The 15467-nt window shown below is 43.6% G+C and overlaps 1 protein-coding gene across 1 annotated transcript in view; it reads left to right on the forward strand.

Annotated features, from left to right (window-relative positions):
- Positions 1-11861: 11861 nt before the first annotated feature.
- ADAM12 (ADAM metallopeptidase domain 12) overlaps positions 11862-15467 on the forward strand; it is a 155576-nt gene continuing 151970 nt past the window's right edge. Inside the window, exon 1 of the mRNA XM_017733869.1 lies at positions 11862-11995. Coding sequence (XP_017589358.1) covers positions 11903-11995 — 93 coding nt within the window. The 5' untranslated portion in view covers positions 11862-11902. The remainder of the gene's footprint in view (positions 11996-15467) is intronic.

Below are 15467 nucleotides of genomic sequence, written 5' to 3' on the forward strand. Positions count from 1 at the left end.
CAATCCCTTTTTTTTTTCTGGTTAACACAAAGCAAAGTGCTTCAAATGTATTAAATTTTCATCTTTCTGATATCCCACTAAGAAAAAGGATTTTTTTTCTTAGTAGACCCCTGCTTCAGGATCTTGACCCTTCTCTTTTTAGGGTGCATGCAGGATTTTGAGACTAGGTTGGTATCAAGTGCCTTGATGAACTGCATCATCTAATCAGAAATTAATCTGCTAAATCCCTCCAGGTTGTTCCACTAATTTTTTACACCCCATGCAAATGAATTTGCTGCTTTCCATGACCTGGAGCTAGGATAAGAAATAGTTTGGAGGCAGGAAATTGTCCTTTCACAAGGTCAGCTTGCTAAAAGCCGTGATTAGAAGAACAAATTCATTCTTGTCCTAAATCTATGATGTAATAAGGCAAGAAGTGAAATGTGTCATGGCCTGTTAGCCATGCTGGATAATGCACATCAAGGCAGAAAAAGCTGGATGCAGAATTTGGCGCAAAATTATCTTTAACTCATTTATTTTGAGATATTTATTAAGAGGAATGGTGTCAGCCCCTGGAAATTTAGTTTAATAGTATCTATCATATGCATTAAGTGAAAAACCTTCTGACAGTGGTGCAAGTTTGCTGTGTTCTTGTTTCTTTTAAATGTGTTCTACTCCTGAAAGCAGCTGGAAGAGAAATAAACCTCGTGTGTGACTGCTTACCTCTGAAAGAATATATTAAGATACAAACTTCAACAAACCCAAGTATTTATGAGATTGTTTTGATATAGTTAGGCAAAAAAAAATTAAAAATTACAAAATCTAGACTTTATCATTTAATAAGGGGATCATGTGGGCCTGATCAGGCCTGGAGCTGAGCATGGCCAGTGTCTTTATTCAGCAGCGCTGTCGGAATGCAATGATGGTCTGTGCTGGAGATCCTCTGGTACTTCAACAGTTAGAAAATATGAGGAGGATAGTCCAGTCCAGATTATTTAAGTTTCTATTCCATTCCTTTTCTGCCACTGAGAGCACTGTGGTGACAGAGAGAGCTGAGAATAAAAGCACTACATCCCTCTGCAGCACATGGGGATGGGCACAGCACCTCATCCGTGCTCCTTTTTGAACTGGGGATCATAAAAGGATCTCCAGGTTAAAATCTGCTCTTGCATTTTGATGTGTGTTTTGAAGCATGAGGTGAGCATTCCAAAAGATTTAGGATTTATTTCTTCATCTCTTGCTTCCTAAGTGAGAAACAGGCACCCCTCTGAAGAGACACTTTGGGTAAACACCAAGGTGAAAGTATGGGATCGTTGCAGGAGAAATGCCAGAATGGTTTGGGTTGGAAGGGACCCTAAAGCCCATCCAGTGCCACCCCTGCCATGGGCAGGGGCACCTTCCACTGTCCCAGGCTGCTCCAAGCCCCAATGTCCAGCCTGGCCTTGGGCACTGCCAGGGATCCAGGGGCAGCCCCAGCTGCTCTGGGCACCCTGTGCCAGGGCCTGCCCACCCTCACAGGAAGGAATTTCTTCCTAATAGCCAATCTAAGTCTCTCCTCTCATAGTTTAAATCTTCACACTTTAGAAAGAAGGAGCTATTCACTCTGCATGGTGTGTTTTCTTTGTTTCTATGCCTGACCCTCTTTTGGAATAAATTCTCTCCCCTCCATGGATCTGACTCATTTGTACAACCTGCTGCTCATGGCCGGTGCTGGCGTTTAAGATCCTTTTTGCAGTACCAGAGGATGTACAGAGCAGATGAGCAAAGCTGTGCTTGTGACCTGGAGAGATATCCTGCCCTGAGGAATCCATAAAAATAAATGTTCTTTGCTCCTGTAGCTCATCTGTGGGAGGAATGTGTGAAAGGAGTTATGGAGTGACCCAGAGCTTATGGTGACACTTACTGCAAGGTCACACACATAAACCTGAGCAGGAGAGGTGGCTTCAAGAACATTAAGTAACTCCCAAGTTTTCTTTTCATTCATGTTTTAAAAACCAGAAGAGAGATGCAGTGACAGCTCGTGCTGGAACAGGTGCAGCTCATTTTCCTCTCCCTGTTGTTGTGTGGAGCAGGAATTCCCCACACAAACAGAAACTCCTGATGGATATAAACTCCCCAGCCCAGCAGCTCCTTTTCTAGGCTTGGGGAAGAACTACAAATCACATCCCATGCCTGCTCACCTAAATGAATGCTGCAAATCACCTCAGTTGCGTTTGCTGTGCTTCCCAGAGAAATCTGAAGGAATGATTTGGGTGCCTGTGACGAGCACAGCTCCCACTCCCACTCCGTGGTGCTTTCCCCTGCTGGTTGTACACAGGAAGGAGCATCCCTCAGTTCAGCTGTGCTGAGGACTCCTGATCCTCGCTGAGGCAGGTTAGTAAATTACTGCAGAGAGGGATTGCACTGTACCTTTTGGAAGACCACGAGGAAATTGTATTTTGGAGAGTAATTTGAACTTCACTCAGTGAAAGTAGCCTTTCATGAGGCTTTGGAGGGGAGGAGTTGGAGGGGAGCACTGGACCTGGATTTTCACATAATTATGTGGACTCATTGCTGAAAAGTGAATATATATTTAGTAGCTTTTTCTCTGCCCTTGGAGCTCTGCGGATTCCTTGTGCTTGTAAAGCACAGGTTATTATTTCTCTGTCTCAGTAAGTGTTTTTGGTAGGAGCTGCTGGTGCAGAGGGGTGCGAGGCTGAGCTCATAATCAAAACAAGAATCCGTGGGACGCTTTGGGGAAGAAGCAGCAATTTAGGAACAGGCTGATGTGTCCCAGTAGAACCTATGATGAGCTGAGATGGGGCACACTTCACTGTGGCATCCTGGAAATACCTGTGGGAAAGGCACTGTGCAACCCTTGAGGATTTTCATCCATTATTAGCCATGTCCTGCTTGTTTTTACAGGAGGGAATGGCTGTGCCAATTGATATGGTGTGGATCAGGGCTTGGAAGAGAAGCAGCTGAAAACAGGGTTTGCAGCAGGAGGACAGAAGTTCTCCTAAGCTGTTGTGTCATGAACTTTCCAAAGCTCCTTTGGTTTGGAATCTTGCATTTCTGACTTGCCCTCTTCTGTGAACTCCAAGCCCTGAGCTGTTTCGTGGGGGGAACCTCTCGATCCACCCCCATGACGCACTGTGCTGAAATGCCCTTTGCTGCAGAGCTCCACTGCTTTATTTTTCCATATTTTGAAATGTTCTCTTCTAGGGAAAAAAAAAAAAAAAAGACAACTCTGTCTTTGGACTGGTCCTGAATAGTAATTCCTCAGTCAAACATAACAGCATCCCAAATGAGGCTGGACAGCTGTTTCCTAAATAAATGCCTGTATATATTCTGTACACATAATAAAGCTGGGTTTGGGTTATTTGAAACGTTCTGCAGGCTCCCTGCCCCCTCCTGCAGTCAATGGCAAATGCTGTTCTCCCAACTCCACTTGTCACATTTTGTTCTCGGGAGCAGGGAGGATATTGGGATACACCGGCGTCTTCCCTTGACTGCATTTCAATATGGATTTTGTATAATGAGGGCCCAAATCCTTCTGCCATTACTTCTGCTTTAATCACACTGTGCTCTCCCCAGATTGCTTTAATCGCATTTGCATCAGCAGGAGTTGCTCTCTGTGATGAGCAATATTTCATCTGCAAACAGAGGAGACACAGCTCGGGCACTCGAGCAGGAAGGAGCCGCCTGGCCCGGATTTGTTGCAGCACAGCTCTCCAGCGAGGGATGGTGCAGCATCCCGATTGGAGAAATAGATTTTCAGGAATTAGAAGGAACAAAAGCTATTTTTACAGGTTTTTGGTTGGGTTTTTTTGTTTTTTTTTTTTGGTTTTTTTTTTTTTTGTTTTTTGTTTCTTTTTTTGAGGACCTGTCAAGTGCGATGGCTCCCTTTTAATTTTCTAGTAAATGGCTTTTTGGCGTGCGTTATCTGCCGAGAAACGCCTGGTGCAGAGACATCATTTTGTACTTCAGCCATGACATTACTCTAGATGAGAACTGAAAAGTTATATAGATATTACACCAATATATAAACCATGTGTGTTAGGAAGACAAGTTCAGTTTTGAAATATTTGCCTTAGCTATGCTTTTCACTTTCAATCTGTGCCAAACATGTGCTTGAATGACTGATGGAGTCATATGGTTCCCTGAATAAAGCACTTTATTGTGCTCAGACTTGGAGCCTTCCAACAGTTGTATTACAGAAGCTTGAAGATTAAGATGATCCAACTGCTTAGGGGGTATGTTCCACAAGGAACATTTTAGTTTTTCTTTTTTTGCCCCTCCCTCCCCCCTTCTCTATTTTTTGTCTTTCTCTTTGTCATCAGTTTGTTCAGCTGCTGGGGCAGTGACACGGACCACAGAGAGTTTGGTGGAGGAGAGCAAAGAGTCACCTTCAAATTTCAGCTTTCCCTGCCATGTCCACATTAAAGCAGTGAACACATGACATATTCCAGGGAGTTTATGGGATTTCATGGGGGAGGGATGAGAGGGCTGTTCCCTGCCACTGATTGTTTCATCAGCAGAATCAGATTTAGGAAAGGAGGAACTGTGCACGAGCAAGTGATGACAGGAGGTAGATCTGAGAATTATAAACCCAAAATATTAAAAGCCATGTTTTTAATGCCATTCAGTTAACGGGGATCAGGGAATCTCAACCCTCCATTTCTCATCCTGGAGCTGCCTGGTGTGGATCAGTGGCGATGCTGCAGAGCCTCATCTTTACAGACCCAACAAGTTAGAGACAAGATCTTTTTCCATTAGAAGCCAAAAGAACAGAAAATTAAATTCAGAAATGCGTGAAGTCATCTTGCTGCTGCCTCTCCTTGGGCTCATCAAGGACCAATGCTGACTTTTCATGTTTGAAAACTTTTTGTACCCAAGTAGTAATTTTGCAGTGTGAAAAAAGGACAAGATCCAAGCTCAATAGGATGCATGGAATTAGTTGCTTTCCAAGGGTTACTTGTGCTTAAATGCCTGAGGTCTTGGGTTTGGGAATTTGGGAGAAGGGAGAAAACAAGCAAAACTTTGTATTTAGTTTTACCTTTTTTTTAATTACATTTTCCAAGCAGGCCATGAAAGGACTAATTTTCCTGGGTTTTGTAGAAAGAATTGCTGTACTTCTTAGAGGAGCAAAGGTTAGCTGGGAAAATAATTCATGATTTTGAACTAATGAAAACTTTACTGCAAGAGATAAGAGTTTTACTTATGCACAGGCAAATCTTGCCCAGGCTTTTGTGCTTATAAATAAAGGAGGGCAGAGTCTGGTGCTGTGCTGCCTTTTGTGAAGCTGTGGAAGTGCTGAAAGTGGGATAATGGGAAGCACCTTATCAGTGTGGTGATTTTTGTCCTTTCTTTTGAGAGGGTGTCTGTGTCCTCAGCTGGTGGTTGATGTGAAGTTTAAGCTGTTGCTTCTTTGACCCCATGCAAGTCACAGGGTTTGCTTTGTTTAACCATTATGCACTGGAAATCTTGTACTTGTTTATTTTGCAGCATTTTCACATTTAGTATCAGATATAATTATATTTTGCATTTTTTTTAATATTAGTGCCCAGGGAGGTTGTGGATTCCCATCCCTGGCAGTGTCCAAGGCCAGGTTGGACAGGGCTTGGAGCAGCCTGGGACAGTGGAAGGTGTCCCTGCTCGTGGCAGGGATGGAATGGGATGAGCTAATTTATGGTCCTTTCCCACCCAAACCCTTCTGGGATTTTATTAAGTACCCATTTGTTTCTCCTGTCTCAGGCAGAACAGGCACCATTGTAGAAGGTGGTTTCAGCAAGATCTGTGCCTGGATAATGTTTAACTTGGGTAATGTTTTGGCTTTTCCTCTAAGATGGGGTGAAATAGAGGACTGGAATCACACATCCCCGGGCCTCGGCCACGTAGTTGGATAGTTGACACTTTTTTTTTGGCATTATATAATCTGATCCCTAATGTTGACAATTTCCTTTAAAGCAAGCTGATTTTTCTTTTTCTTTTTTTTTTTTTCCTTGATGGACAAGAGTTGGATGAGATCCTCTCTCCAATTCTATATTGGAATCCTGTCTCACTTTATGTATAGGCACTTCATAGTCCTGCCATCCATAAAGATATCAGCTCTGGCAAGATAAATACCAAGAGTCACAGAAAGCTTAAGGGACCATCATGGGTCCTGTCATCTTTGGTTTTCTAGATTATGTAAAATAATTCTTTTAGCTCCCTTCTTGTAATTCAGTCTTTCCAGTTCCCTGCTCTCCCTGGCAGCCTTTCCAATCCACCAGCTCCAAGCTCAATTCATCTTTTGTGAGTGCAGGCGAGGAGAAATGCCCCCAGCATTCCAGATGTGCTTCTCTCACCAGCTCTCAGGAGTAACTTGGATCTCTGATATTCCCTGGAAATACCTCTTTTGATGCAGCATTATCAACGTTATCCTGACCACCATGTGTGGGTCATCCTGGTGTCTCCTGCTTTGAAGAGGAATGGTTAGAGCAGAAATCTTACTGGTCCCTAAGGGTACAGCCCTCCTGGGTTTCAGCCCCTTGCTCTGGGTTGCAAATTATTGGGTTCTTTGTAATATTCCTGTCCTTCTCTGTGCAGTTGTATCCTAACTCTGAGCACTGGATTTCAGGAGGACACTTGAGGAAAGGTTGCTGATAAAAATACAGACTGATCCTGACACATTTTCTTACTGATGCTTAGTAAAACCCTTCCCTTGCCTCGCTGTGGGCAGCTTCCAATTCTTACCTTGTTCCACCCCTTCTTAAAGTTCCTAAGTTCACCTCCATCTTGAAGGACAAGACTTGGTCCTCTCCTCTCAGTGTGTGAGCATGGGAATTTTGGATGAAAACGTTCTATTTTGAGTTTGGAGGTGACAGAGGAATCATCCCAAATGAGAGAAAAGCCCCTGATGGGGGGATAAAGCTCTTTTCCATCTGATGGGCCCCCAGCCAGCAGTGGATGCTCTGGGGGTACCTCAGGAACTGGCCCCAAACCCGTTGCCAATGGCTGAGTGAGTGCTGGATGCAGCCAGGTGTAAATCCCTTCCTCCATAGCCAGGAATGACCCATCCACGTCATGGATGCCACAAACTGTGCACTACACTGAGGAAGCTGAAGAAAATGAGGAGGGAAATGGATAAAGGATGTCCTTCCTGACTTCCAGGGCATTGCCTGGGGCACAGAGCACTGCCCTTGCTGATTTCAGTTTGCAGAAAGATTACTCTGTTCCACTATTCTTTTCAATCCAAAGATTAATCCAGTATTTTGGGTGTTTTGTTGCAGAGGAAAATGAGGACAGGCTGTGAGTTAGAGTTTTGAGTCTGTTTGCAGTAGGAACGGTAACACAAAGATAATTTAATTTAATTTAATGTAGCCTTTTTTATTCCCTCACTTCTGTATCTTTCATAGCTCAGCAGTAAGTGCAGGGGGTGACATGAGGGGTGTTTGGGGACAGTGCGGTTGGGGGCAGAGCTGCAGTCTGGGATGGAAATGGACATCCCACAGCATCACCATGTCCAGGGTCATTGACCCCAGTTGGGCTTTCATGGGGTTCTGGGGCTGTGAAAGTCCTTGAGCACCTCATCACTGATGGAATGCTGGAGCCTCTCTCCTATGAGGACAGGCTGGGAGAGCTGGGGCTGTTCATCCTGGAGAAGAGAAGGCTCCAGGGAGAGCTCAGAGCCCCTTGCAGGGCCTAAAGGGGCTCCAGGAGAGCTGGAGAGGGACTGGGGACAAGGGATGGAGGGACAGGATGAGGGAGAATGGCTTTAAGCTAAAGGAGGGGAGATTTAGATGGGATATTGGGAAAGAATTCTTGGCTATGAGGGTGCTGAGACCCTGGGACAGAAGTTGCCCAGAGAAGCTGTGGCTGCCCCTGGATCCGAGGCCAGGCTGGACACTGGGGCTTGGAGCAGCCTGGGACAGTGGAAGGTGTCCCTGCCATGGTGGCACTGGATGGGCTTTGAGGTCCTTCCACCCAAACCATTCTGGGATTCTCTGAACCAGGTTATTCTGTGTAACCACGTTACCGTGTGGGACAAGAAGGGCCCACCCACGATGGGAAGGAAGCTCAGCATCAGAGCTGACTTTTCTGTAAATCTGTGTGGGAGAGATGGATGTTGTTTATAAACCAGCCCAGGTCTGACTCCTGTCCTGCTCCATGCTAGGGGGAACACAACCAGCACTGGCAGAGGGTTGGGGTGTGCATTTAGTGGGACTTACTCCATTTTCCTTCCACTTCATCCCATTTTATCCAGAGCTACTCAGCATTGGGAGCATTCACCTCTTTGTTTATCACGAGGACAAATGAATTGCCCTGCCTCACTAAAAGCTTATTAATTTAAAGTAAATGCAAATCCGGCGTGTGTCTGGGCTTCTTCAGGAGGCAGCAGCCACTAAGCAAAGATGTCACATCACATGCTTGGAGTTTATTTTGCACAGAGCTTGGAGGAACTGAAACACAAAGCAAAAAGATGAAAACCATTCTCAACTTCCTTGCCGACAAGCCCTTGTATGACACTGTGCAAAGCAGAAAAGTTGTAGAAGTACGTGGCAGATGAAAAATATTTAAGCCACACAAAAGTCACTGACAGGTAACATCTACTCATCTCACTATTTGTACAGAGACGCTTTTATATTACTGGGGGGAAAAAAAAGAATAAAGGGCGCTGCATCAGCTTGTGGGCTGCTTGTGGATCAAAAGCATTACCTTCAGTGCAGGCTGAAAATAGAAAACAGATAGACACAACTGTGAAGGTTTTCATGGGAAAACGTGGGAGACGAGCTTGCGTCAGGAAGAGCTGGACAGAATTTCACTGAAATGGAAAATAAGTAGGTGAGTAAGTAGGTGCATGTGACACAAAAGATAGGAAACCTGGCTCTAATATAACTTTCTGGTATTGCATATGGCCTGATTTTCTTCTCCTCTCATGACACATTACTGAAATTTTGATTCTCTGATTTCAATTATTACACCATTTATATTGCTGTAGTACCAAGAGTCCCTGTAGAGAAGAGGCCTCATTATTAATGTAACACAAACAACTTTAATGGTTCAGCTTCAAAGAAATCCTCCTGAAAATGGGGAAAGGAGAGGAAGAGTGGCAGAGAGGAAATACCAGCATGTCTGTGTGCATGAGGAACTGCAGCTCTGGGAGCTCAGGGATGTGTTTGGGGTGATGGAAACCCTTCCTTAGCGCAGATGTTCGGGCCCGTCCCACTGTCCTCCTCTCCTGGATGCTCTTTGGGAGGGCTGGGTCTGTGCTCAGAGATGGCTGTCCCAAAACCAACAGAAGAAAGCTGGGGATGTGTTTTGTTCAGATGTTGTGCAAGGGACTGGGTGAAGTATCCCTCACTGGGATAAATTCCTTGGTGATTCCAGCTGAGGTGAGGGCTGTGTGGGCCGAAAGCTCTCCAAGGTTGCCAGGAACTGTCTCACCTTTGTACCCACCTGGTTTAATCCCATTTTTTACAAAGTTTCCTGCGCTATTCCCGCTTTTTTTTTTTTGCCTGACTCTCGCCTTACAATTTTTGTGGGTTTTTTCCCTCCTCATTTAGGATCTTCCTCCCCCCTTATCTGTGTCCCGTTGCTCTGTGGCCTTTCAGATCTTTCCCATTGGGATGGATTACTGGGGGTTGCCTTTCCTTAGCTGTTATCCCTTATTTTCTGCCCCATGTTCTTCAAAGCTTTGCAGTCAGGCTGCAGAAACCTATTTAAAGGATTTACCTATTGATCTTCCCCATACTTTATTTTCATTTAAAGACTGGGCTAGAGTTTATTTATCAGCTATACAGATTTCTTTATTTTGCAGTCTTTCAGTCCATAAATAGAATGAAATTTTGTGAGAAAAACATTATTTGATACACAAAAGACACCGTGCTGTGCTTATATCACACTGAGGGCAGCTGGGAGTTAAGCAAGTGCACAGAGCATGTGCCCAAATTCTCTCCAGAATGAGGCCCAAAATTGGGCTGTGGTGCTTCCTCTGCCTTCTGCAGGAAGCTGTGATTTTTATCACACCCAATAATTTAAATAAAAACATTCAGATAAGCAGCCAAGTATCTGGCTCAAGGAAAGCAACTAGACAGAAATCGATCTCGTGTTTTATAAATGCCGTGGCTTCAGAAGAGTTTGCAAACTCTGAAGCTTGTCTGCTTTGTTTCCCCCCAAATAAATTATCTTTTCCAATAAAGATATAACTGCTGCCTATAAACCTGTCTTGATGTCTGTCTCCAAACTATCAACACTTGTGCACAACGAGCGTTTTCAGCAGATAAATAAGCACGTGTGGAAGATTAAATTTGCTCATTGTAGCCTTACTTTGTTATGCACCACGAGCATCACTTCATTGGGATGGAAGAGGAGTGGCAAAATTGCACCATACTTTGTGTGGATTTTCTTCCCTTTTCCCATTGTATTTTTATAGCTGGTGCACTTCCAGCCCAGGCTGTCTGTTCAGGGAATAACACATCTGTGCACAAATGCTGATCCCTCCCTTTTTTCCTCTGTTTTGGGTAATGCTGTGAAGTTCATGCTTTGCAGAATTATCAGGAAAGGCACGTGGAGGAGTATCAGGGAGACTTTGATGTTCCCTGATATCGCCATGGCAGCTCCATGGTGTCAGACTACGTGGAAGCCATGCAGACAATGCATCCACGGGAGGATAAGGATCCTCCAAGGCATTCTGAAAGCTTAGATCTCATGACACTTTCAGAATGCAAATCCTACAGAATAATAGAAGGGCCTGAGTCATTTAATTTGTGTGATTGAGATTGCTCTAGTGAGCCAAGGAGAAAGGGAGAGCAGGGCTGGAGCCAAACTTTTCTCATTTTGCTGAGATATGCTTCATAAATTCCTGTCCTGAGCAGGGAGCTTCCTGCCTGATAATGAGAATAAAGGGTTGGATGTTCTGTCTAGACCCTCCCAGGCTGATGAGTTGGTGTCTCATGTGCCTCCCCAGGGGAGAACCAAATCGTGGGCCAGGTTTGGATCATCTCTTCTAAGGACTGACACCGTGTCCTCCCAGCCCTCTGTCACTTGGGCTGCATTACAGGGGTGTAAGAACTCTGTATAACAAACAACTTTCTTCTCTCCAATATATTTCATCTTTTTCTCTTGTGAGGGGTTTTTTTGGTGTGTTTTAGACAAGGTGTCATCTTTTAAAAAGAATGTTGGAAAATACCAGACTTCTCTTCTGCTCACGTTGGCTTAACCATAATGACAGCACAGATGTTTTTAAAGCTAATTCTAACAGTGAATAAATGGGGGTAATTCTGCTCAGAATGTAACTCTTGATCCTCAGAGAGCATTAGGTGAGCACAGAGAGTGTGGCAAACCCCACCAGTGTTTTGGCTGTCCTGTGGCACATGGAGGCCATCCCTATCTTCTCTTTGATTTGTTCTCAATTGTTTCTCCAGCTCTTGTCCTGTGATATTGGTTTCAGGGCTCTGCCTTGACAGGCACAATGCCATTAATATGTTCAGGGAGAGGAAAAATGCTTGATAAATGCTGCATGCAAACAGCTTTTTGACCTGGTGGTATGAATTGAAGTCATCTGCCTGTGTAGGAGTAGAGTGTTACCTCAGTGAGGGTTTGTATTCTCTTCCAGGCCCTTTTTTTCACACAGGAATGAGAATGTGCATCCTCCGTGGTGATATCCTTGCATTCTGATATCTCTTAATGTGCAGTCTTTGTCTTCTGCTGCTGCCATCTAATCCCCCTCCAACCTTCCTCCCTGAACCCCAGCCCTCTCTGAAATTTGTGTAGATTTGGACACTGACATTACCAGCCCACAGTGGTTTAATGTTTAATCCTTTTCCTGAGTTATTTCCTTTTCAAATATGCTGCCAAGTCCCTTAAATAACAAGGGTCACCTTGTCAGATGCTCTTCCCAGCTAACCTGAAATGCTTCTCCCTGTCCTTAGGTGAGAATGTGGAGTCCCTGAGGCTGCAGATGTCAAAGGACCAGTCCAAAGATTATGAGATAACAATTCCCTTCCTTTTGAATGGAGAACAGTGGAGACCAGTAAATGGCATTTATTCAAAGGTTAGTCCTCATTTTTCCTACTCTTTTATTCTGAGGTGTGTAACAATTTAAAGGCTGTAGGGAGAATTCAATGCACTTTCCTCCTATGGGTCATAGGAGTGTTTTTATGTTGTTGTTGCCAGATACTTAAAATTGTTGCTTATTTAATTTAAGAAATGGATAAGGTCTTTGGTTGAAATGAATACCTTTTTCCTGCAGAGGTGCATTCTTCTTTCTGATGGCGGAAATGAAAGTTTAAAGTGAAATAATAATAATTTCATTGCTTGAGATTCTATCATGCAACAGCAAAAAACAACTGAGGGAGGGGCAAGCACAACAAAGGTTTGTTTGAGTAAATACAGTCGGACAGCAAGAACTTTAAGGACCAGTGGAAATAATATTGCTGTGCTGGCTGCAGCCTGAGGCATTATCTGGACTTAATTATCCCATGGGAGACCCCCAAATTCCATCTCCTGTGCTGGATTGGGAATGAGGGGTGATTCTCCCTTCACACTCTGCTTTTCCCTTTGCCTAACAAGGGAAGAATCTGCCACTGGCTCTGAGTAAGCAGAGATTGTTTCCCCCTCTTGACAGGCCCTGATAAGCTTTCCTCCTTTTTTCCCCTCAGACATTTGTGAACACTATAGGAAGCTGCTTTTAGGAGAAAAGGCTGGTTTTTGTCTCCTTCTTGAAGTATGGAGACAGCTTGTTGTTTATTATCACCAAAGATACCGTGGCAGTCTCTTACCCAACCTTTTAACTCAGGTCCAGTTTGATTCCACCTCACTTTTTATATTGTTCTTTGGATTATGTGAATGAGGAGGGAAAAAAGTAAAGTTTCTAAATAGTTTAAAAAAAAAGAGGGGGGGAGGAGGATAAAACCCAAGCAAAAACCACTGCACAAAAACAATGCAAAAAAGCCCAGAGAGCCAATTAGAAACAGCTTTCCTTGCTGGATTGGGAAAGTGTTTCGTGGAGAAATCCTGCTTGACTACTGCCACTGCTTGCAGGACATGGCTTTGGATCACATTGCTGATTGACACAAGTAGGTGTGAAAAGATATTTCAAAACAAGGGCTCTGACTTTCAAAATAAGCTTGTCTGGATTAAAATTTTTCTTGCTTTTCCTTTGTCCCTTTCCTAAATAGGAAAGAAGGGCCAGTCCCAGTTCTGAATCTGTGTGGTGATGAAAGGGATATCAGAGTGGGTGTAGAATGGCTTATCTTGGAGAGATAACACAGATGGCTTGGTCCTAGATGTATGTGCAACTCTATTTTTAGATCATTTAATTAGAAACAGGCATTCTCCATATAGAGAGAGGCCTTTTAGCTACTCACTGGAACTCTCTGAGAGAGTTACAACCGAGTATCTTTCTGTGAGTAATGATAATGTGATTTATATCGTTAATTTGTTTCCCAGAATTACTTTCAGTTTAAGATGAACCCTAGAAAAGATTTGTGGCTTGGTAGAAAGATCCACGTGCTGTATCAGCACTTCCCCCCCCTCCTTTGGATACTACTTCTCCATCGAAATTTATAAATTAAATACACAGAAGTGCACATCAGGCTGTGGGAAGAACAACGGCTTCGCTGCTAGAGGAGAAGAGTAATGAATAGCTTGTCACATAAATATTGATCAAAAGCACAAAAGTTAAATACTGCTGTGTTTGATGGCTAAATAGGATCTATTGTTCTTCAACTCGTTTCAAAGTGTTCCTCTGTTTTATTTTAATCGTATATGAAGTTAAAAAAAAGTACGTACTTGTAACAGGGGAATGGTATTGCAATAGAATAGATGGTAAAATAAATAATGGAGTGGCTATAAAAATGCCAAGGGATTAAAGTTATTTGCGTACAGATAATTGCCTGGCAATGATGGCCCCGTTCCCCAATCCTTTAACTGTAAATACTCCTGCCTAACAATTAGTCCCTGGGAAAGCACACTCATCACTTAGTGCAGCTTTCTCTCCCATCTTGGAGATAAAACTGTCCCTTTATTTACCCCACTGCAGTGTCTGTTGGAATCTCTCACTTGGAATCTGTCAGGAATGATTATTAAGCTAATGACTTTCTCATTGAGGGCCGACTATGCCATACAATGTGCAGAGCAGGAGCAAAATATCTGAGATAATTCACGCTGTCTGATGGCACAAACACACAGAACTGCTCAGCAGCAGCGAGAAAATTCCATTTACTGAGGAAAAAATAAGAAAGATTGCTTAGCTCTAACCAGATTCTACTTGAAAACACTTGGGATGTGCTTTTTCAAGGACAGCTCATGATTTAGGTGCTTCCAAGGAAAGTTCAAGTTAATCGGAGGCAGACCCCAATTTTAAATTTAGACCTGTAATTAAATTATACTTAAAGAATTTGAGGTTCCCTAAGTGCAAGTTAACTGGTTTGTGTCTGGAGAGAACCAATCATTTACTGGGCAGATCAGTTTTTCTCTTCCCCTTCTCCAACTCCAGCTCTAGAAGACCAAGACCAGGATTTCCCGGTGGCGTCATTTCAGAAATGTTGTTGCTTTTTTCCTGTTTAAAAGATGCCTGTGCTGATGCCAACACTTTTTATAGAATCATGGAATCCTTTAGGCTGGAAAATACCCCCAAGGTCATTGAGTCCAACCTCTGGACACCACCATATCAATTAAATCACAGCACCCAGTGCCACGTCCAGTCATTTCTTGAACACTTCCAGGGATGGTGACTCTAACACTGCCCTGGGGAAGCCTGATCCAATTCTTACCCACTCAGTGAAGAAATTTTTCCTGATAGCCAACCTGAGCCCAGCTTGGGGCTTTTTCCTCTTGTCCTATCAGCATCCTGGTTAGGGAAGAACATATAAAAAATAAAATATGGATACTTAAGAGAAGCTACTATGGAAATACCTGAATGTTTTTACAACTGTGTGATGCTGTTCCTTTAGTTGGGGTTGTTAACATCTCTCCTGGCATCTTTTTTTTTTCGATTCAGAAACTGTATCATTTTCAGTGAGAATATTTTACTGGTACCTAGTTAAATTCTTTTATTAACTGGATATAATATTCAGCTGCTCATCCTGAGCAGGCTGCTGAAATTAGTGGCTGCTATTTTGAGTGTCCAGTTGTTGCTGCTCAGGGCTGCTGAGGAGAAAATGCTGCATTTGTGGTCGTGTGGCAGCGGGATCAGGCCCGCAAAGGGTTGTGCAACATCACCCTGTGCTTCAAACAATAGCTGCCCATATTCCCTGCAGATGTGATTTCCTCCTTCCCTGAAATTTTGTGTGCATTACAGCATGTGTTGATAGGTCATTATACATTAGAGCTCCAGTTGTCCTTCCACTTCTCTTTTTTCATTTGCTCAGCACTTTGCTTTCTGTGTTGATTTCCACCCCCCACCTCAGTGCTTGGTTTAAACACACGAGGGTTGGGCTCTATTTTTCTTAAATATTTCTAAGGTTTGAAGGAAATTGTTTCATTTTATATTAAAGTGCAGCACAAAGCCTTTTCCCCTCCCC

Source organism: Corvus brachyrhynchos, unplaced genomic scaffold (assembly GCF_000691975.1).
Source record: "Corvus brachyrhynchos isolate BGI_N302 unplaced genomic scaffold, ASM69197v1 scaffold514, whole genome shotgun sequence".
Taxonomy (NCBI): domain Eukaryota; kingdom Metazoa; phylum Chordata; class Aves; order Passeriformes; family Corvidae; genus Corvus; species Corvus brachyrhynchos.